Source organism: Mixophyes fleayi, chromosome 9 (assembly GCF_038048845.1).
Source record: "Mixophyes fleayi isolate aMixFle1 chromosome 9, aMixFle1.hap1, whole genome shotgun sequence".
NCBI lineage: Eukaryota > Metazoa > Chordata > Amphibia > Anura > Limnodynastidae > Mixophyes > Mixophyes fleayi.
The window spans coordinates 2,031,074-2,055,737 of NC_134410.1; the positions used below are offsets into that span (position 1 = coordinate 2,031,074).

Here is a 24,664-nt window from a genome sequence, read left to right on the forward strand (position 1 = left end):
GGATTTTTGCGCAAACTGTGAGTTCACATGTTAGAAAAAAATCATATCTGGGTGGGCAATGATTTATATATTTTATATTCTTATTTTATTAACTCGTTATTACGTCATAATCGCAACAGCTCCCATTTTAACGAGGTGACACGGAAATGGGACACATGTAAGACGGTTTCCATGCCCACTTGGCAAAATACTTCTATTTTGATGCAATATCCCATCAACATAGTCTTGCTCATTGCCCTTCTGGGGCTGGACAGTGTAATTGGGCGAGTTGGTGCCCCCACCAGAATCATTTTCCCTCTCTGTGATATGAGATCCATGCACACTTTGGTTTACATTCATAGTGCTGCTCTCCGTCCTGGGTCTAAACCTGAGCCTCCCACAGTGACCTATCACATACCTGGAGTCTATCTCTTGACAGAGCATTAGGTAGACAAGTGAAATCTTTGGTTTACAGATATCCTGCTCCCACTGACCCCTAACCAGGATTCTCGGATCTAGGCCCATCACTTGGAAAGACTTTAACCTTGGATTGGTACTGCTCAGGGTCTCTGCACCCGAACCGCTTGGTAGGTTACGTGGCCCTGTTTGGTCTGTTGCAACTCGCTGGGCTGCCCTGTGAGTGACAGTGTTGGTATTACCTGTATCTCTTCCTGAAAACTCAGTATATTCAGCACTCCCTGAGTCCCCCTCTGATCAGTCCTGAAGTTCTGGACTCTGGTAATTCAGAGACAGAACCATCCACCCTCTGTGTCTGGCCAGTGTCCCAGTTAGACAGTTCCCTCTCATTGTCACCCACCACCTTTAATACCCCTTCCTTTCTATGTACCAGGCTGAGACTGGGGTAACTCCACTGTGAACCTCTCACATTTACCAAGAGGGGCTCCTCATGGGGGCTAGCCGAGAAAACATGGTTCTCCCTCTTGCACTCACTTAAGTGGGACCCTCCATCCGGCTTAGTCAGATTGCTGACCACACAGTCCTTTGGATGGAAAGGGTTAAGGCTGGGGTCGCTCTCCTGACCCCTGTGAACTTCTTCTGTTTGGGGCTAATTGAGATACCACCCTCCTCCCCTTCAGACTTATCTATGTGGGACTCCAAATCATCTACCACAGTGTTGGACATTGTTGCTTCAGAAACAGAGAGGTAAATGTTTCCCTCTGCCCTCCCTCTCAGTCATATTTTACCCCTAATTAAGAACTGTGGAAGAGCATGATTAGATTCGAACACCGCTGGATTAATAACATCATCATCAGAGATATATTAATCAGTACGCAGCAAAACATTTGTAGAAATATTGTCAGAAACCCCTAATTCTCACAACCCCCTCCCACCACCCCTAGGTACACCCCAGTTACAGAAATAGTCTTCCCCAGAATGATTTCCTCTGAACTCACAAGCGCTGAAAGCACTAGGGCACCAGCTATGCCTGTGTCTCTCAGCCCCACAGTTACCTTGTCACCCACCGTGTCTTTGGGCTCTTCTCTGGGACTAGTGGGGAAGAAATTAGGGAAGGTATCTCCATAATGGTGGGTATAGGCGTCTTCTTCTCAAGACAGGTGGTACTGATGAGCCTCACTTTGTTACAAACAAAACACTAGCTGGTGCCTCCTAAATTTGGCTTTGTACCCAACCTCTAGGAAAAAGAAACAGCTGGTGAAGTTGTAGAGGGGTATTGGGGTGCTACTCCAGCACACCCCCTATCCAGGGAATCCTGTGGACGCCTTAGTAATGTTGTATTTGTCAGCGAGTCTGGCTTCCTCTTCAGATAAGGCAGGGTCACCACCCCTTACCCATCCTTCACGTACCCTGGGTACTCTGCCGCCTGCATGGCAGGTTGACCCTCTTGATACTGTTGTAAAAGCTGCATCTTTGTTGTAATATCCACAGTCCTAAAAGAATATGTCCATGAACTGTAAGAGTCCTCGAAAAACAACAGTCCTGTGCACTCTGCCAACTCCACTGCCACAGCCATTCTCTGCTGCAGGGCTCTGCCCCCCCCTGGCACAATCCTCCTACAAGAAAACAAGAGGATCTCTATTAATTGATCTTTGCTTTTGACAATGCTTGGAATTCCTCTGTCCTCACATTGCACAAGGTACATAGGCAGTGGCTCCCACCTTTGCACACATTGAGCCCCAAAATAAAGGATGAAAAACAGAGGAAGGGAAAACAGTTTGCACTTATATGTCTTAGAATATTATAAGCATTGAATTCTGTCTTTGGGGAATTAGTCTGTCTTCCCTCTCACAAGAATCACACAGACATTATTCACTTAAGTTGTTAAATAAAGTGTCCCACAAGCGTCTCCCCCAATTTGTCACATCCCAGCACTCACCTGTGCTTGTGTGACATGCATGTGGACAAAAGGTAACTCACAACAGCTCATCTGGTCTGTCTAAAAATGATTAAAGCACCCGTTATTATACCTCAAATTCACTATGAATTGTCCAATACTGCCACCACTGACATTTGAACCCAAAGCTAACACGTGGTGGAAGTTATTCCCTTCTAAATTAATTTTGTCCCATTACAACCAACACTTAATTTACTCAGAGTTATTGAAGACCAGACAATGCCTGGTATTTTAGCTAGGTAGCATCTATAAAACTAAGATATCTAGCACATGAATTCCTTTAAACACAAGGACAGAATGTTATTAAATTGAGTTTAATGCTTAAGGTATAAAAGAAATGTAATAAAGGGACTTGCAATAAAGTTGCAAAACAGTTATTAAACTATAAAAGAATAACAGCAGACAACTAGCACTCACATACAGTATATGTATGCAATGTAATGGGAAATCTAATTTAACTGTGTCAGCATAGTTAAATTAACCCCCATCGTTACTTGTACTATTTGAGTTCACATGTTAAAACAAGTCATATCTGGGTGAGGAATCATTTATACATTTTATATTTTTATTTTATTAACTCGTGGTCAGGTCATAAAACAATATATTATATGATGTGATGGATAAAGTGACTGTGCTGTATATATATATATATTATATGATGTGATAAATATATAGGCGAGAGAGAGAGAGAGTATTTGGGGTTAGAATAGTTAGAGCTCTACAGTTGTTTAATAAATGACTTAACTCATTTTAAGACAAACACTTTGCTGAATGTTTCAGTTAATGCAACTGACGATATCTTCTAGGAAACTTCACTTCAAGTAACCCACATCTCATGTTCATCTACATTGTATTACTATACAAACATATCCATATTGTATTACCCAAAGTAACCCTCATATATTATATATCTACACTACATAACCATAACTGTTTCTCAAATAGGACAGCCTTAAGCCTTAAATATTAACACATACATATATGCTGTATTATTGTATATATATATATATAGCCTAACTGTATCACCATAAGTATGACTCCTATATAAATGCAGTACTTTTACATCAATACAGTATTACTATTAATAAACATTGTATGTTCATAAAGATACATTTGTATCCTATTAAACAATTACAAATAGATAGATAGATAGATAGATAGATAGATAGATAGATAGATAGATAGATAGATAGATAGTTAGATAGATAGATATTGTCTTACTTCAAATAATTCCATAAATTACTATTTACAATAAACTGTGATATATATTTATATAACTATATACATACATACTCTATTACCATAGAAGAGCTTCATATAAATTATAATTCTATACTGAATTATATAAGATAATATAATAATATACATCAATATGGTATTACTCTAATTAATACTCAACTATTATTACATAATCAGTCATATTGTATTTCCATGAATAATCCCCATATATAAACATATGTATCAGTATTATATTACCATAAATTAAATTTAACAATATACAGCCATTCTGAATTACCATATTTTAGACTAATATAATAAAAGGTACATATTTATGTATACGCCATATATTTTAAACTATATTCCTATTCTATTACCATAGATTAGCCTCATGTAATACATTATGCATCCATAAAAGATTATTATAAATCAGCCTCATATATAACTATACACATCCATACTGTATTACCATTGCTTAAAGTCATATAATAAGTTATGTATCCATACTGTATTACTATAAATCAACCTCATATGTTACTCTATACATCCATATTTTATTACCATAGATTAGCCTCATATAATAAATTGTATATCCCTATTATATGACTGTAAAAATATCATATATTAATATACATGTACTTATATTCAGTATTAATTTGAACAAGTCCCATCACTTATATATTTAAATTGTATTTCCATAAATTGCCCTTATATAATAAGTTTTAGAGCCATACTGCATTATGTACAGAAGCCTCATATATTAATATACATCCAAACTCGATTACCATAAATTAGCTTACTATATATCTATATACAGCCATAATGTATTACTATAGATTATACTCATATAATAACTTACATATCCATACTATATCACTATCAATAAGTCTCATATATTAACATATTACCATAATTTATTACCATAGATAAGCCTCATATAATAAGTTATACATCTATACTACATTTCTAAAAATAGTTCTCATGTATAACTGTATACAATTATACTGTAATACTAAAACTCAACTTTAATATATAATGTATTATAATAAATAAACCTCATATAATAAGTTATATAACCATACTATATTACTAAAACATAAGTCTCATTTATCACTGTTTGCATCCATACTGTATTACTATTTAAAAAAACCTTAATTTTAATATATAACGTATTATCATAGATTAGCCTCATATAATAACTTATTTATCCCTATTGCAATAAATAAGTCTCATACATAACTATATACATGCATATTGTATTACCATAGATAAGCCTCATATAATAAGTTATACATCTATACTACATTACTAAAAATAGTTCTCATGTATAACTGTATACAATTATACTGTGATACTAAAACTCAACTTTAATATATAATGTATTATAATAAATAAACCTCATATAATAAGTTATATAACCATACTATATTACTAAAACATAAGTCTCATTTATCACTGTTTGCATCCATACTGTATTACTATTTAAAAAAACCTTAATTTTAATATATTCTGTATTATCATAGATTAGCCTCATATAATAAGTTTTAAATCCATACATCATTCCTGTAATTAAGCATCAAATATTAATATATCCATCCATACTGTATTACCATAAAAACCTTAACTTTTAATATATATTGTATTATCATTGAGCAGCTTCAGTGATAAATTATATATCCATAATGTGTGTGTGTGTGTGTGTGTGTGTGTGTGTGTGTGTGTGTGTGTGTGTGTGTGTGTGTTTCTCCTTCTATTTCTATACATAATCCATATATTTATATATATATATATATATATATATATATATATATATTTATTTATTTTATATTTGAGGATTATGTATAAAGTGTGTGTGTATATATATATATATATATATATATATATATATATATATATATATATATATATATATATATACTTTATCACTATAAATATTCCCCATTTATATAACTATATATATCCGTACTGCATTCATTACCATATATTAGCCTCATATAATAAGTTATATATGCATACTGTACGACTATAAATAAGTATATATTAATAACCTATATAATAATATCGAAATATTAGAGGTCCTAGACTGAAGTTTTGAACATGTCTAATTCCTGGCTGTCATGGTTGATTAATTGTCGGTGAGTTAATTTTACTCCCCCCATCCTGCACACAGACCCCCAGTATGTACAATCCTATCATTAATATTTGTTTCTTCTGTATTCAACAAGACACAAACTTACTAAATCTACAACTATATAATATGTACCTACATATTTAATCTAAAGGTTTATGAATTTTAGAAGTAGGGTGCACAAGTTATGGGGTTTGGAGGGGGGGATAATGTGTGAGAGGGGTGGGGGCAGCCACGTGATATATTAAGGAAGGGGGTGGGAGGACATGAGAAATTCATTGCTTCTGATTAACCAGGAGAGAGTCATTTGTCATCTTATAACCAGAAACATATTGCTCGTAATTCGGTATAAACAGAACAATTCTTCTCTTATCTCATTTAAACAGAACAAATCGCTGAATTATGTGTCTGTCCACAGCCAAATCAGTGGCAATTATTAATTATGAATATTATTCGTGCTATTAACACTGTACAATTAGATACACGTTCCGGCTATAGAATATAATGCGTAATGGTGAGGACACATATGTGATGATTTTCACAAAGATACAAAGTATCAGACAACACTTTACATAGTTCTCACCAATATTTAATTTTCATAGATACAAAGTATCAGACGACACTTTACATAAACTTCTTACCAACATTTAATGTTCACAAAGATACAAAGTAAAAGGTGACACTTAACATAGATCAGTTGATACCGATATTTTGAAAAGTTTCATTACCGGTGAATCCAAACCCATTTCACAAACGGTGCCATTAATCTGCATTTTAAGCTTTACAGACAGCAACAGTAGAAGCATTTCTAAAGTGTCAATTTATTGCATCAACTTATAAATGTGAGAGCTCGCCCGTCTCCTGATATATAAGTGCTGGACATAGATGTATTATATTAATATAGCATTACATGGGACCTGCAGCTGTCTCAATAACTGCAGTCTCACCCTCTCATTGTATCAGGGCCACTCTCTGTATTGTCAGCTGTCTCCGGCTTTCTGTGTGTGCAGATCTTCCCCAGCCATCCCCTTGTGTCCTGCATCCATGGTGCACTTGGACAAGAGGTGAAGGTCCCTGAATAGATGTCACCACACTGAGTGACAGGAGTGACAGCGTTCCCGGCTGTATGAAACAATTACACACAATCAGCCTGCAGCCTTTCTGCAAAAGACACACAAGACACAAACCCGTAATCACTCTGCATAGATATTATATTATAATAACGTACGTTAGAATCGTTGTTCTGCAGTTTGTCTATAGGAACTATTGCTGTTTCTGGCCATTGCAATTAATATATAGTTTCTGTCAATAAACTGAAGTTAACACCTATATATTAATGTTAATATCTAAATACCAGACTCCAGCTTTCTTCCAATGGCCAAAAGCCCCCGGCCCCGGGTTGGAAGAAAGTCTCAGCACAGAATTATATTATCCTGAATGGTGGAGTTTCGAACATAAGTTTTTTTTATTCAGCAAAAGAAAATGTGCGATATTTTTCTTGCAACAGTGTCTCCGGCGAGTTCTTTCTCCCGTGTCCAGACGGGGTCGTCTATTGAAAAGAAGCTTCTTTTATTCTGTGCAGGGCAGGGGATTTGTGGCCATGGTCCCCCCTTTATCCCTCTCTCTATGGAAACCCAGATCATGGGGAGAAAAATGTGAGTCTGAATAAAGGCAATCAGCAGAGAGAACCGCATCTGTTACACTAGGGAAGTAAGACTGACAGCGACCAGCAATAGAAACCTCTTACAGCTACTTATAGGGAGACTGAGAGTCACTGCAAGAGATGGGAAGATACTGAGAGTCACTGCAAGAGATGGCCAGAGACTGAGACTCCCTGCAAGAGATGAAGAGAGACTGAGACTCCCTGCAAGAGATGGGGAGACTGAGAGTCACTGCAAGAGATGGGCAGAGACTGAGACTCCCTGCAAGAGATGGGGAGACTGAGAGTCACTGCAAGAGATGGAGTAGAGACTGAGGGTCACTGCAAGAGATGGGGAGAGACTGAGGGTCACTGCAAGAGATGGAGTAGAGACTGAGAGTCACTGCAAGAGATGGGCAGAGACTGAGACTCCCTGCAAGAGATGGGGAGACTGAGAGTCACTGCAAGAGATGGGCAGAGACTTAGGGTCACTGGAAGAGATGGGGAGAGACTGAGATTAACTGCAAGAGATGGGGAGAGACTGAGGGTCACTGCAAGAGATGGGCAGAGACTTAGGGTCACTGGAAGAGATGGAGAGAGACTGAGAGTCACTGCAAGAGATGGGGAGAGACTGAGAGTCACTGCAAGAGATGGGCAGAGACTGAGGGTCACTGCGAGAGATGGGGAGAGACTGAGAGTCACTGCAAGAGATGGGGAGAGACTGAGAGTCACTGCAAGAGATGGGGAGAGACTGAGGGTCACTGCAAGAGATGGGGGAGATACTGAGAGTCACTGCAAGAGATGGGGAGAGACTGAGGGTCACTGCAAGAAATGGGGGAGAGACTGAGGGTCACTGCAAGAGATGGAGAGAGACTGAGAGTCACTGCAAGAGATGGGAAGAGACTGAGGGTCACTGCAAGAGATGGGGAGAGACTGAGAGTCACTGCAAGAGATGGGGAGAGACTGAGGGTCACTGCAAGAGATGGGGAGAGACTGAGAGTCACTGCAAGAGATGGGGAGAGACTGAGAGTCACTGCAAGAGATGGGGAGAGACTGAGGGTCACTGCAAGAGATGGGGATAGACTGAGAGTCACTGCAAGAGATGGGCAGAGACTGAGGGTCACTGCGAGAGATGGGGAGAGACTGAGAGTCACTGCAAGAGATGGGGAGAGACTGAGAGTCACTGCAAGAGATGGGGAGAGACTGAGGGTCACTGCAAGAGATGGGGGAGATACTGAGAGTCACTGCAAGAGATGGGGAGAGACTGAGGGTCACTGCAAGAAATGGGGGAGAGACTGAGGGTCACTGCAAGAGATGGAGAGAGACTGAGAGTCACTGCAAGAGATGGGGAGAGACTGAGGGTCACTGCAAGAGATGGGGAGAGACTGAGAGTCACTGCAAGAGATGGGGAGAGACTGAGGGTCACTGCAAGAGATGGTGAGAGACTGAGAGTCACTGCAAGAGATGGGGAGAGACTGAGAGTCACTGCAAGAGATGGGGAGAGACTGAGGGTCACTGCAAGAGATGGGGATAGACTGAGAGTCACTGCAAGAGATGGGGAGAGACTAAGAGTCACTGCAAGAGATAGGTAGAGACTGAGAGTCACTGCAAGAGATGGGGAGAGACTGAGAGTCACTGCAAGAGATGGGGAGAGACTGAGGGTCACTGCAAGAGATGGGGAGAGACTGAGGGTCACTGCAAGAGATGGGGAGAGACTGAGGGTCACTGCAAGAGATGGGGAGAGACTGAGGGTCACTGCAAGAGATGGGCAGAGACTGAGGGTCACTGCAAGAGATGGGGAGAGACTGAGGGTCACTGCAAGAGATGGGCAGAGACTGAGGGTCACTGCAAGAGATGGGGAGAGACTGAGAGTCACTGCAAGAGATGGGGAGAGACTGAGAGTCACTGCAAGAGATGGGGAGAGACTGAGAGTCACTGCAAGAGATGGGCAGAGACTGAGGGTCACTGCAAGAGATGGGGAGAGACTGAGGGTCACTGCAAGAGATGGGCAGAGACTGAGGGTCACTGCAAGAGATGGGGAGAGACTGAGAGTCACTGCAAGAGATGGGGAGAGACTGAGAGTCACTGCAAGAGATGGGGAGAGACTGAGAGTCACTGCAAGAGATGGGGAGAGACTGAGAGTCACTGCAAGAGATGGGCAGAGACTGAGAGTCACTGCAAGAGATGGGGAAAGACTGAGGGTCACTGCAAGGGATGGAGAGACTGAGAGTCACTGCAAGAGATGGAGAGACTGCGGGTCACTGCAAGAGATGGAGAGAGACTGAGAGTCACTGCAAGAGATGGAGAGACTGAGGGTCACTGCAAGAGATGAGGAGAGACTGAGGGTCACTGCAAGAGATGGGGAGAGACTGAGGGTCACTGCAAGAGATGGGGAGACTGAGAGTCACTGCAAGAGATGGAGAGAGACTGAGAGTCACTGCAAGAGATGGAGAGACTGAGGGTCACTGCAAGAGATGAGGAGAGACTGAGGGTCACTGCAAGAGATGGGGAGAGACTGAGGGTCACAGCAAGAGATGGGGAGAGACTGGGGGTCACTGCAAGAGATGGGGAGAGACTGAGAGTCACTGCAAGAGATGGAGAGACTGAGGGTCACTGCAAGAGATGGGGAGAGACTGAGAGTCACTGCAAGAGAAGGGGAGACTGAGAGTCACTGCAAGAGATGGAGAGACTGAGAGTCACTGCAAGAGATGGAGAGACTGAGAGTCACTGCAAGAGATGGGGAGAGACTTAGGGTCACTGCAAGAGATAAGGAGAGACTGAGGGTCACTGCAAGAGATGGGGAGAGACTGAGGGTCACTGCAAGAGATGGGGAGAGACTGAGGGTCACTGCAAGAGATGGGGAGAGACTGAGAGTCACTGAAAGAGATGGTGAGAGACTGAGGGTCACTGCGAGAGATGGGGAGAGACTGAGGGTCACTGGAAGAGATGGTGAGAGACTGAGGGTCACTGCAAGAGATGGGGAGAGACTGAGGGTCACTGCAAGAGATGGGGAGAGACTGAGAGTCACTGAAAGAGATGGTGAGAGACTGAGGGTCACTGCGAGAGATGGGGAGAGAGTGAGGGTCACTGGAAGAGATGGTGAGAGACTGAGGGTCACTGCAAGAGATGGGGAGAGACTGAGGGTCACTGCAAGAAATAGAGGAGTGACTGAGAGTCACTGCAAGAGATGGGGAGAGACTGAGGGTCACTGCAAGAGATGGGGAGAGACTGAGGGTCACTGCAAGAGATGGGGGAGTGACTGAGAGTCACTGCAAGAGATGGGGAGAGACTGAGGGTCACTGCAAGAGATGGGGAGAGACTGAGGGTCACTGCAAGAGATAGGTAGAGACTGAGGGTCACTGCAAGAGATAGGTAGAGACTGAGCGTCACTGCAAGAGTTGGGGAGAGACTGAGGGTCACTGCAAGAGATGGGGAGATACTGAGGGTCATTGCAAGAGATGGGGAGAGAGTGAGGGTCACTGCAAGAGATGGGGAGAGACTGAGAGTCACTGCAAGAGATGGGGAGAGACTGAGAGTCACTGAAAGAGATGGGGAGAGACTGAGGGTCATTTCAAGAGATGGGGAGAGACTGAGGGTCACTGCAAGAGATGGTGGAGTGACTGAGAATCACTGCAAGAGATGGGGAGAGACTGAGAGTCACTGCAAGAGATGGGGAGAGACTGAGGATCACTGCAAGAGATGGGGAGAGACTGAGGGTCACTGCAAGAGATGGGAAGAGACTGAGGGTCACTGCAAGACATAGGTAGAGACTGAGCGTCACTGCAAGAGTTGGGGAGAGACTGAGGGTCACTGCAAGAGATAGGTAGAGACTGAGAGTCACTGCAAGAGATGGGGAGAGACTGAGGGTCAGGGAAAGAGATAGAGGAGAGACTGAGTGTCACTGCAAGAGATGGGGAGAGAGTGAGGGTCACTGCAAGAGATGGGGAGAGACTGAGAGTCACTGCAAGAGATGGGGAGAGACTGAGGGTCACTGCAAGAGATAGGTAGAGACTGAGAGTCACTGCAAGAGATGGGGAGAGACTGAGGGTCACTGCAAGAGATGAGGAGAGACTGAGGGTCACTGTAATAGATGGGGAGAGACTGAGAGTCACTGCAATAGATAGGGCACTGACTGAGAGTCACTGCAAGAGATGGGGAGAGACTGAGGGTCACTGCAAGAGATGGGGGAGTGACTGAGTGTCACTGCAAGAGATGGGGAGAGACTGAGAGTCACTGCAAGAGATGGGGAGAGACTGAGGGTCACTGCAAGAGATGGGGAGAGAATGAGGGTCACTGCAAGAGATGGGGAGAGACTGAGGGTCACTGCAAGAGATGGGGAGAGACTGAGAGTCACTGAAAGAGATGGTGAGAGACTGAGGGTCACTGCGAGAGATGGGGAGAGACTGAGGGTCACTGGAAGAGATGGTGAGAGACTGAGGGTCACTGCAAGAGATGGGGAGAGACTGAGGGTCACTGCAAGAGATGGGGAGAGACTGAGAGTCACTGAAAGAGATGGTGAGAGACTGAGGGTCACTGCGAGAGATGGGGAGAGACTGAGGGTCACTGGAAGAGATGGTGAGAGACTGAGGGTCACTGCAAGAGATGGGGAGAGACTGAGGGTCACTGCAAGAAATAGAGGAGTGACTGAGAGTCACTGCAAGAGATGGGGAGAGACTGAGGGTCACTGCAAGAGATGGGGAGAGACTGAGGGTCACTGCAAGAGATGGGGGAGTGACTGAGAGTCACTGCAAGAGATGGGGAGAGACTGAGGATCACTGCAAGAGATGGGGAGAGACTGAGGGTCACTGCAAGAGATAGGTAGAGACTGAGGGTCACTGCAAGAGATAGGTAGAGACTGAGCGTCACTGCAAGAGTTGGGGAGAGACTGAGGGTCACTGAAAGAGATGGGGAGATACTGAGGGTCATTGCAAGAGATGGGGAGAGAGTGAGGGTCACTGCAAGAGATGGGGAGAGACTGAGAGTCACTGAAAGAGATGGGGAGAGACTGAGGGTCACTTCAAGAGATGGGGAGAGACTGAGGGTCACTGCAAGAGATGGTGGAGTGACTGAGAATCACTGCAAGAGATGGGGAGAGACTGAGAGTCACTGCAAGAGATGGGGAGAGACTGAGGATCACTGCAAGAGATGGGGAGAGACTGAGGGTCACTGCAAGAGATGGGAAGAGACTGAGGGTAACTGCAAGACATAGGTAGAGACTGAGCATCACTGCAAGAGTTGGGGAGAGACTGAGGGTCACTGCAAGAGATAGGTAGAGACTGAGAGTCACTGCAAGAGATGGGGAGAGACTGAGGGTCAGGGAAAGAGATAGAGGAGAGACTGAGTGTCACTGCAAGAGATGGGGAGAGAGTGAGGGTCACTGCAAGAGATGGGGAGAGACTGAGAGTCACTGCAAGAGATGGGGAGAGACTGAGGGTCACTGCAAGAGATAGGTAGAGACTGAGAGTCACTGCAAGAGATGGGGAGAGACTGAGGGTCACTGCAAGAGATGAGGAGAGACTGAGGGTCACTGTAATAGATGGGGAGAGACTGAGAGTCACTGCAATAGATAGGGCACTGACTGAGAGTCACTGCAAGAGATGGGGAGAGACTGAGGGTCACTGCAAGAGATGGGGGAGTGACTGAGTGTCACTGCAAGAGATGGGGAGAGACTGAGAGTCACTGCAAGAGATGGGGAGAGACTGAGGGTCACTGCAAGAGATGGGGAGAGAATGAGGGTCACTGCTTGAGATGGGGAGAGACTGAGGGTCACTGCAAGAGATAGGTAGAGACTGAGAGTCACTGCGAGAGATGGGGAGAGACTGAGAGTCACTGCAAGAGATAGGTAGAGACTGAGAGTCACTGCAAGAGATGGGGAGAGACTGATGGTCAGGGAAAGAGATGAGGAGAGACTGATGGTCACTGCAAGAGATGGGGAGAGACTGAGAGTCACTGCAAGAGATGGGGAGAGACTGAGGGTCACTGCAAGAGATGGGGAAAGACTGAGGGTCACTGCAATAGATGGGGAGAGACTGAGAGTCACTGCAAGAGATGGGGAGAGACTGAGGGTCACTGCAAGAGATAGGTAGAGACTGAGAGTCACTGCAAGAGATGGGGAGAGACTGAGAGTCACTGCAAGAGATGGGGAGAGACTGAGGGTCACTGCAATAGATGGGGAGAGACTGAGAGTCACTGCAATAGATAGGGCACTGACTAAGAGTCACTGCAAGAGATGGAGTAGAGACTGAGAGTCACTGCAAGAGATGGGGGAGTGACTGAGAGTCACTGCAAGAGATGGGGAGAGACTGAGGGCTAGATTTACTAAGCTGCGGGTTTGAAAAAGTGGGGATGTTGCCTATAGCAACCAATCAGATTCTAGCTGTCATTTTGTAGAATGTACTAAATAAATGAAAGCTAGAATCTGATTGGTTGCTATAGGCAACATCCCCACTTTTTCAAACTCTCAGCTTAGAAAATCTAGCCCTGAGGGTCACTGCAAGAGATGGGGAGAGACTGAGAGTCACTGTAAGAGATGGGGATAGACTGGGAGTCACTGCAAGAGATAGAGGAGAGGCTGGGAGTGACTGCAAGAGATGGGGAGAGAGTCAGTGCAAAAAATTAATAAACAACAGAAAATTGTAAATTTGAAATTCAGTTATAGAAAAAAGTATATATATATATATATATATATATATATATATATATAAATACCCAATTATGGAGATCCTATACATTCATACATTTGCTACAGATACTTACCTTTTATCAGGTCTATAGGCAGCTGTACAAGAAAGAGGTTTAATGTCTCAATCACACAGCTTGAACTATGACACAAAATGAGCCTATTTAGCCATTATAAGAATCTCTGAAATACTGCAACAATTACAGGACCTAAAGAGCTTTCAGTACTCAGCAAGGAATCAGGAGTCAGTATCACATCTATACAACACTAAACTGGGATTAGACAAAGATTTAATCTGGGGGAACTACAAACAATGTGAGGAAAGCTGGAAAAGTTCCCACAGTGCAGAGGAAGTATTATACCTTATAATGGGGGGTACAGGGGTCAGACGGGGGGTGCAGTGATGGCCGCTCTCAGGAGCTGAGTCCATTGCTGACACCTTTTGACCTGAGAATTCTGCCTGAGGCAGAAAACTTTCATTTAATGCTCCAGCAGTCTCACTGGGAAGAACACAAATGAGCACTTCACAACCTCACCTTCACATGGGGATCCTAACATGTATACATATATGTAAATATGTATTAAACACACCCTCTGGACTCAGAGAAGGGTAACAGATGACAGGGAGAGCCTGTAGTCAGATTGTCCCTTACAGAATATTCAGAAATATCTGAAAACTTCCCATTATTGCAGCAAATGGAATAAGACCTGGAGGGCATCTCAAACAGTTTATTATAGAGCAGCAATGACACAATTCTTCTATCCTAGAGGAAGCATCTACATTATTGCACAACATGCACACTACACACAACCACTACATCTGTGTGATAAACACACAACCACTACATCAGTGTGATAAACACACAACCACTATATCTGTGTGATAAACACACAACCACTGCATCTGTGTAAGAAACACACAATCACTGCATCAGTGTGATAAACACACAATCACTGCATCTGTGTGATAAACACACAATCACTGCATCAGTGTGATAAACACACAATCACTGCATCAGTGTGATAAACACAAAACCATTATATATGTGTGATAAACACACAACCACTACATCAGTGTGATAAACACACAATCACTGCATCTGTGTAACAAACACACAATCACTGCATCAGTGTGATAAACACACAACCACTGAATACACAATACTCCAGACAGTGATGTCCAAACTTCTCCTCTGTATTCTATAAATAACGATTCCCCAGTCTGTAAATATTAATTTGCATCTCAGGACTTTATATTTACAGCTGTGGTTGTAATCAGTGCATTGTGTTACTTCTGGGTAAACAAAGTTATTACACATCAAAAGCCACAAAAACCATACACATATATAAAACAAAGCATTAAACAGATATTGTGGAGAAGGATTTCAAACCGCGTGTTAGGTAGTAATAGTGTATAAATATAAGACACTTATTATATAGTAACTTGGGAGCCCGTATATGTCGCTGTAATCTGCAGGTAAATAATATGAAATCCCTAATTACATCTTCCCACATAATCTACATTTCTCTTCTATAAACAGACCCACATCCCAAAGACACATCAACCTTTATATTAACCTACAGCAGGAAATGAGCAGACATTAACACGGAGGCGCAGCAAGACTGTGACATTAACCTACATAATGCGGAATATTATTTACAAAGTGAATTTTGTCAGATGGCAGAAAATCATTTCTCAGCATTGCAGGAAAATCAGTCAGTTCTGCAGCTCACCTTGTGTTCTCCAGATATTCTCTATTTCCAGGACAATTCCTGCACCTTCGGCAGTCCTGGCTTCTTACACAAACTAATGCCTTAATGACTTTCTCTTCCACGCTCGCCTTCTTTTATTTCTGCTAAACAGATGAAAATATATGCTAATTTAAATCAAGCTTAACCTAGGAGCTCTTGCAATATATTTAATGGAATTTCCAAACCAATAAGAGTCCTGATGCACTGTTCTATAAGTGCAAATATAATTAGGCAGCTCGCTTAGCTCGTCTATTATGCAACGAAAGGTCATTTTTTAACTGAGGGGACTGTGAAAGGTATTTAACAAGTGTTTTATATCTACAGTGTCACTTACCGCGCACGAATTATACAAAAGATAAAACCTACCTTCATAGAAAACAGCTAAGAAACTTTATACGTTTTATACGTAGAAAAGAGAAACTGAGAGAAACAGATTCATGTCTTTATTGCATGTCAGGGGAAAATAAACAGGACAATATATTCAGTGTGTATATATATATATATATATATATATATATATATATATATATATATATATATATATTTAGAATGCAGATTAATATTTTAACAACACACTGAAAAGGAGATGGAAATTTATTTTATTACACTAGAGATCGTCTGTTGCACGGGATTTAATCCGTTCTTTTCACACTTTGGGACGTATTGTGCGCCTGACATTGCCCCAAATAGTCAGCTACCTAGTGATGGGTGCAGAAAACCGAACACAGAGCTCTTGCGGTTACATCTGCGGAAGAATTATGCGGATTTGATGCAAATATGGTGTTTTTTGCATGACTGGCACCTCGCTGTGCGCTTTCCCTGCAACGCGCTTTTGCATAGTAAATTGCGCGCAGCTTAACGCGCCTGGGAGACGGATGAGCGCAGCGTGCGAGTGTTGTCAGTGCGTCCTGACTGCTCTGCGTTGCAGGAGGAGGTAAGAGGGACATGACCAGCACATGATGGGAAGAAGGGAAATATTTAGCCACCGTGCACACGCTGCCATAGCAGGAATTAATCATAATTATTACATATCTGGCATGGAGTTTTCTTTCATAATTGCAGGCGGGCAGGGAAGGGTTACTCAGCCTGCAGGAGCCAATGAAGGGCTCAGACTCACTTCCTCCTCAGTCACATTTAACTCCTCAGTTTACCAGGCTGCAGTGGAGACAGGGTCCCTCCTACTTGGTGGTCCATTGGCAGAAGGGGAGGCTAGCCAGTGGAGGAGGGGTCCCCATTGGCTGCAGTGGCTGTCACTCACACACCGGTTGCTGATTTGGCTCCCTTGCCTTGTAGATGTCAAAGGCTGGTGCTGCTCCCATTGCCACATTATAACTGGTAGGGGATCTACACCGAGCAATGGCCACAGCTGCTTCTAATCCCTACAGCATCCTCAGCACCTCATCCCTGGTCCATGCAGACTCTGCGGGCATGCAGCAAGGGAGTCCTTTTAGGAATCCGCAGAAACTACTCCAAAGTGACTACCTGCAGGGGCTCCCCAGCAATGGCCACCCGCTCGGGCACCACTGGATGACCAGTCTCAGTGATGGTAACCCTTGGTCTACAAGCCTAGCCAACAGCCCCCTGGACCAACAGGACATTAAACCAGGCAGAGAAGATCTACAGCTGGGGACTATCATCCATCACAGGTCACCCCATGTTAGCCATCACTCACCCCATACAAATCACCCTAATGCCTGGGGAGCTAGCCCAGCTCACAACACATCGCTCACCTCCAGCGCACAAGCTATAAATGTCTACTCTCAATCTGGCTTCACGGTCAGTGGAATGCTGGACCATGGAGGTCTCACACCCCCTCCACAGACGGTCAGCACGCAGAGCCTGCACCCCGTGCTCAGGGATCCCGACCACGGAGACCTGGGATCCCACCACTGCCAGGACCACTCCGACGAGGAGACCCCCACGTCCGACGAGCTGGAGCAGTTTGCCAAGCAGTTCAAACAAAGACGCATCAAGCTGGGCTTCACCCAGGCAGATGTTGGCTTGGCACTGGGGACCCTGTATGGCAATGTCTTCTCCCAGACCACCATCTGCAGGTTTGAGGCTCTCCAGCTCAGCTTTAAGAACATGTGCAAATTGAAACCTCTGCTGAACAAGTGGTTGGAAGAGGCTGATTCCTCCACAGGTAGCCCCACCAGCATTGACAAAATAGCTGCCCAGGGAAGGAAAAGGAAGAAGAGAACCTCCATAGAGGTGAGTGTCAAAGGGGTGCTGGAGACTCACTTTCTGAAATGTCCCAAACCTGCCGCCCTGGAGATCTCCTCCTTGGCAGACAGCCTCCAGCTGGAGAAGGAAGTGGTCCGGGTCTGGTTTTGTAACAGAAGACAAAAAGAGAAAAGAATGACTCCACCAGGAGACCCCCAACAACACGAGGTCTACTCTCACAATGTCAAAACAGACACCTCTTGCCATGAGCTCTGACTATAGGCTGACACCGGGCAGGACTTGGGGGAAAACAGTGGATTTTTTTTTATTTTATTTTTGCTTTTGTTCTAACGGTTTTCTTTGTTTATTTTAACTTATGTTCTATTGTTTTGGCGGAAAAGAAAAACGAAAACTTTTACAAATAAAATAAATAAAAAAAAGACTTTTCGGGAGCCCTGCGTTCCAGACCTGGCAATATAACTGCTACTACATACACGCTGTTTACTATAAACAGATTTGTTTCTTTTTGGTATCTACTGGAAAGAAGAGAGTTGTGCCTCTGTTCACCTTCCTGCGCCTTTGATTACATCAGATATATATCAGGTGACTTCGTTTTACAATAGAATAGTTTTCTTTCAATCTGGAGATAATCTGGGATTTTGGTCCCCCCCCCCCCCCCCTCCCCATGTTTGAAGGTGTTTTGCTACAATGTATACACAATATTTGTGATCACAGTTTGCATTGTTCCAATCGGTCCCACATGGTGATCTTCCCTCTTCCATGTTAGTTGAGGATGTATCTTTCTTTTTAACCAATCGAACCACAAGTATATCTTCTGTATGTCATATGAATCATTTATGTAATGAGAAAGGCTGGATATAACCATTTCTGCATGCCATGTATTCAACAAGACTTTTTATTTATTTTAGTCAAACATATCATTATGCATTTATATATTTTATTTTTAGGTGTGTGATTAATAATATTGGCACTTGCATAGGATATAAGAGGGGATGAGAGCTTCACTGTATTATCCTCATGTATTTGTCAGTGCTGGGCAGACATTAGTATAACACAAATCAGGGGATTGGCTTCCGTAAGACCCTCTCTCTCTCTCTCTCTCTCTCTCTCTCTCTCTCTCTCTCACTCTATTTGCATTTTGTTCCCTGTTGCAATCACAATCCAGCGGCCCAATGCTAGTGATGTATCTCTGCAATGGTCTCAGTGACTGCAAAGCCCCCAGTACAGGGGGAAGCCCCCCTTAGACAGTGCAACACAAGCCAGGCATCATTGGATAGATATCAACCTAGATTGTATATTGTTCATCTACACTTACTGCACCTATATGCAAATGTGTGTGTGTATATATATATATAAAATATATATATATATATATATATATATATATATATATATATTATATATGTGTGTGTGTGTGTGTGTGTGTGTGTGTGTGTGTGTGTGTGTGTGTGTTTATAAAACACATAGGTCAACACAATAATTTATTTGCACACAATAAACACCTATACTTTACAGTATATTAATAGGAATAATAATTATTGCTAGTAAAAGGCTTTATTTTGTCCTTGTTTTGCAAGCACTAATGCTTTATTTTTTCCCTCTCTTATCCCTGCACTCAGGCCCAAAACAGTAATTTTCCTGGGTTTTAATCCACAGCATATAATGCAACATTGACACATATCTGATTTGTACAGATAGGCACTGCTCCCCCCTTTCACACCTTCTATATCCCTTTATTTCCATATTCATGTGTATCCCCCTCATTCTGCAAACACTCAGAGGAAACTGCTACTTCATTCTCCCTTCAATGCATTTTAGTATCTTCAATTGTTCTCCAGTCGGAGCTAAATTTCAGCCCCCAAACAATCAACAAAATATTTCTGCCACGTTTATAAGTGTACAGTTTTGTATATTAAAACTTTTTTGGAAGTTATTAATTTGAAAAATAAAATTAAAAAAAAAAAGATCATTTACTTTATTCATTTAGTATCTGATGTATAATAAACGCTATTTTCATTAAAAGTTGCTTTTTTCAACAATTTTATTCAAATTGACTATTACAGTCACCAATTATTTATTTTCAATAAATTCTCTGCAGTCTGTTTTAAAATAAAAAAATAATTCTGAAGATGAAATAAGTGTCAAGAGAAAAAAAAATGCTGTTAATGTTTGTTTGTCGACCAGTTTTAGTTTAGGGTTTATAATGACACAATATTTTATTTGTTGTAAAAAAAAAAAAAAACAAAGCAAAAAAAAATCAAAAAAACAATTTAAATGAATAAAGACTTTTACAAAATGATGAGTATTTGCGTTGTATATATACAGTGGAGTTTCTGGCACCTTCTTCATGAAATAAATTGAATCTGGACAGTTTTTTACACGTAATTTTATTTTAGATGTGTGTTTAATCAGAGCTCTCACAGACACATACATATATATATATATATTTGTAAATATATGTGTGTGTGTTTACATATTTTTCTTTTCTTTATTTATATAATTTCTTTTTCTTTTTTACATAACTATTTTGAGAAAGTGATGGATAGATCTAAATAAAGTGGTATTTTCTGGCAACTAAAATAATTATAAAATAATGCACTAACCCTCTGCTAACAAAATATGTTTTATAATTTACCTTGAAAATATTACCTATAAATAATATTGAGAATTGATCTTTTGATTTCTTCTGATGTCAGTAACTTTTAAACAGGGTACAAAATAATCGATTGCTCAGACACATCAATTCCTATTTATTTTTTCAGACAGTTTAAAACATTCACCTTTGTGTGTTTAACCTGGCGGATTGCTTAACTTAAAATTATATTTTGCTTTTTGGTTGAGATAAAATTCTGGATTGATTTTATATCTGATTATCCCATAAAACGCACTGGTATAGAGGATAAGACGGAATAGCTTCATATTTTATGCAACAAATGTTATGAAATTTCACTTCCATTTATTGTTAAAATATATTTCCATGCTGATATTGTATCTATCATGTGTAATATTATTAGTAAAATATTGTTAATTTACATACATTTGATAACATGCTGAGCAGATTAGTTTAGTATTGTGAATTTCAAAGGGGCAAAGTAATTTATCTGTAGGAAACATTGTTTTGTTCTGATATTAGTTGTTCATTTTATATATATATATAGATAGATAGATAGATAGATAGATAGATATAGATATATATTTAGTAACCTTCTTAAAAATGAAAATTACAGATACATTGTTTGTTGTGATTTCGTTTCCTGAATTAACAGAGGATGTATAGAACCAATGGTGATTTTTATTAATTTTTCAAACAGCTTAGCGGTATTGATGTAAGCTGCATATATTCCAGTACAAGTCATGTATCATTCTGATATGACAAAGAACACAGAAGGTAAATAGACAGGCATAATGTCCGGGTGCCTGGTTTTGATCCAGGCCTGGTCTTTAAACCGACTGACTCCTCTGTGTTTGTAAGACGTAGAATCTTGCAACCATACTTAATAGGATAAATACAGAACTCTTAAGCAGTGATTTTAGCGACAGAAAGGTAAAAATGTAGATTTCACAAAATGCTATTGATTGCTTGAATATTGGTCATCACTATACAGATTCCCCCTCTGAAAAATGACTGTCATTACAGAGCAAGCTTCTCACTCACATAGAAATATACTTCTGACGTTTTGCAAATATTTTTTATTTAATTTTTTTTTTTTAAATTTCCACAATACACAATATTGCAAGTGATAATTGGTGGCGCACAAAATCTGAATTTCTTTACAATATGTGGTCAACGTAACTATTAAATAGACCTAAGCGTTAAGAGACGGTTAATTGATTGTTAGTTTGCATTTTCTTCCCAATGTTCCACCAGCTACTGAGCGAAGCAAAGTAAACACAATTCTCCATTTGTAGGTGTGATTGGATTTCTGGTTATATTCCAGGATCCCTTGTGATTGTGTTTAGGAAATAAATATCCTTCACTCTCTCTCCATTACTCTCAGTATTATATACGCAGGACGTCATCCTTCTCCTTCTATGTTAAATTAGAGGTCAGTGGCTAACACGAAACATCATTCTAATGCACAGTAAGAGATGGCGGGCTGCGTATATATATTTAGGTCTGTCAAATTCAGTAATTTTTCAGTACTGCTTAAAATTATATAGTGGCAACGCTCCGTCGGCGCAGTGTCGGCGTCCTAGGCCTTGATCGGTAGAGATTTTTTCCATGAATAAATTATGTGTGCTTAAAGCAATTTAGATACAGCAATTAGCCAACTTCAATACATTATGTTAGGACAGATGACTATATATATATATATATATATATAGACAGATATTATTTTGCTTTTTCGTTTTTTAGATATAATTTTGTGGGAGTGAGGAGGGTTGTTATAAATCCAGTCTATAGATTTATTCTGTCCTATGTCTCTGGGAATTAGTTATTCCTATAATGAGAGACTGATTGTTTGCAAAGTGGGATTTACAAGCGCAAACAAAAGAACAAAACAATCCTACAGGCCTCAGCTATATACAACTATGAAGCTATGACATTTTATTACACCTATCCATTTACAGTAAAAACGTTCCCTGTGACTTTCCATTAAAACAGAGACTTTCCGCCTGGGGTAACTTGCACAAATTTTGTACAAAAGACGTAAACAAAAAATCTCTATTTTTATGGAAAGTCACAGGGATGCTTCTGCTGTAGAGGGATCAGTACAATTAAATGTAATAAGTTATTATTTATAAGAGGTGCTGTAGGATTTTGAATACATACATATATATTTGTATATATAGATATATACCGTACACTGCGTTTTGTATTGCTGACAGTCACAACTTTGGGTTTTGGGTTGAATTTATAAACCACATAAGAGTCGGGCTCCACAAAGCAGACTACGTGAATTATTATCATTCTACTTTATTACAACAGCTTACAGAACTGTACAGTAACGGCACTGAATGTTCAAATAACGACTCAGATCTTCAGAATATGGAGCTTGGAATAATTGCACCATCCACGGTGAATGAGGAATCTTAGAAAGATCCTTTAGACGTACAAAATGTGAGCATCCACGTGCGACTTCATGTATGCAGCATTGTGGGATGTAGACTCAGTCCTTATGTGTATATGAGTTTTAATGCACTTTCTGCAGCACATAGAGACATAGAAGCTATTGAATGCGCCTATATGTATTTACGATGGACTTTGAAGAGACAAATGCAATCAGCAACGTGACAAACACGTCGATCACGAATGCAACAAATTTCTGTATCAGTTATTTTGTTTCAAATTTGGCTTGTAGGTGAGTGAACGCCTGTGTGTGTGGGCAATTATACACACACATATATATATATATGTTCAGTGACGGATTTTAATTACCTGTAAATTGTGACTTTGGATGGTATTTTGGGCAGGTTCCTAAACTGGGGTGCCAACTTTATGTGACCCACCACCCCCAAAAAAACATTACCCCCTTACATGTACAACTGTGTGTGTGGGATATTATCCTCAGTGCTTGGAAATTGGGCTATTCTGGAAACGGGGTGTCTCTATATTTGGAGCACCAGGCCCAAAATCTACTAAAATTTGAAAACTATTCCTATCTTACCAACCGACACTGCCTATAAAATTGTTTAGCAGAGCTCCTCACAGTAAATGTAATAAGAACTATTTGGGGCCTGATTTTGAGTTAGAAGCAAAGCAAAGAAAAGGAGCAACTTTGCACCTGGACAAACCATGTTACAATCCATGGGGCACAAATTGACTTATTGTTTTGCACGCAAGGGAAATACTGGCTGTTTTCTCATGTAGCACACAAATATATAATATTTTTACACTGAAATTTAAAGTTGATCTATGACATGCCGTACCCCAACTATACATCTGTCTCTACGTTTTAACTTTATCTTCCCCTGCAATGCAACATGTTTTGCCCATGTGCAAATTTGCTCCATTTCTTAGCTTTGCTCCTAACGCAAATTCAGTCTCTAGGTGATTATGTCTGTGTGTGTGTGTGAGTGTGTGTGCGAGTGAGTGTGTGAGTGTGTGTGTGTGAGTGTGTGTGTGTGTGTGTGTGTGAGAGTGAGTGTGTGCATGTGTGGGTGTGAGATAAAAAAAAGCATCAATAATTCACTTTTCCCCCTTCTAGTTTTTGGAACATTTTGAGCAAGGGATTTGCAGATAAGAAAGCATTTATATGTATATGACATGTACAGTGGTGAGAGAGAGAGAGAGAGAGAGAGAGAGAGAGAGAGACAGGGAGAGAGACAGAGAGAGAGAGAGACAGAGAGAGAGAGAGAGAGAAAGAGTGAGAGAGAGACAGTGAGAGCGAGAGAGAGAGAGAGAGAGACAGAGAGAGAGAGAGACAGTGAGAGAGAGACAGAGAGAGAGAGAGAGAGAGAGAGACAGAGAGAGAGAGACAGAGAGACAGAGAGAGAGACAGAGAGAGAGAGAGAGAGACAGTGAGAGAGAGAGAGAGACAGTGAGAGAGAGAGAGAGACAGTGAGAGAAAGAGAGGGAGAGAGAGAGAGACAGTGAGAGAGAGAGACAGTGAGAGAGAGAGAGAGAGAGAGAGAGAGAGACAGTGAGAGAGAGAGAGAGACAGTGAGAGAGAAAGAGAGGGAGAGAGATGTTTACTGAAGTATTTGCTATTCACAATCACATGATAGTCAATGGAGAAAAAATGGCAATTATGCATTAAGAGCTCTGAT

At 41.3% G+C, this 24,664-nt stretch overlaps 1 protein-coding gene and 1 long non-coding RNA gene across 2 annotated transcripts; one reads left to right on the forward strand and one right to left on the reverse strand.

The window, feature by feature from the left end:
* Nucleotides 1-1,213: 1,213 nt before the first annotated feature.
* LOC142101787 (uncharacterized) lies at nt 1,214-15,905 on the reverse strand. Its single transcript, XR_012679148.1, has 2 exons — nt 15,752-15,905; nt 1,214-2,012 (listed from the first exon to the last, which is right to left on the reverse strand). It is a non-coding gene; the product is annotated as an uncharacterized LOC142101787 (long non-coding RNA).
* Nucleotides 15,906-16,705: 800 nt separating this feature from the next.
* POU3F4 (POU class 3 homeobox 4) lies at nt 16,706-19,302 on the forward strand. The gene has a single exon (XM_075186213.1). The coding sequence runs from the start codon at nt 17,126-17,128 to the stop codon at nt 18,206-18,208; it is 1,083 nt and encodes a 360-aa protein (XP_075042314.1). The 5' UTR covers nt 16,706-17,125; the 3' UTR covers nt 18,209-19,302.
* The last annotated feature ends 5,362 nt before the right edge of the window (nt 19,303-24,664 follow it).

Coding starts and splice junctions, on each gene's coding strand:
- POU3F4 (XM_075186213.1), top strand. CDS start 17,126: ATGGCCACAGCTGCTTCTAATCCCTACAGCATCCTCAGCACCTCATCC.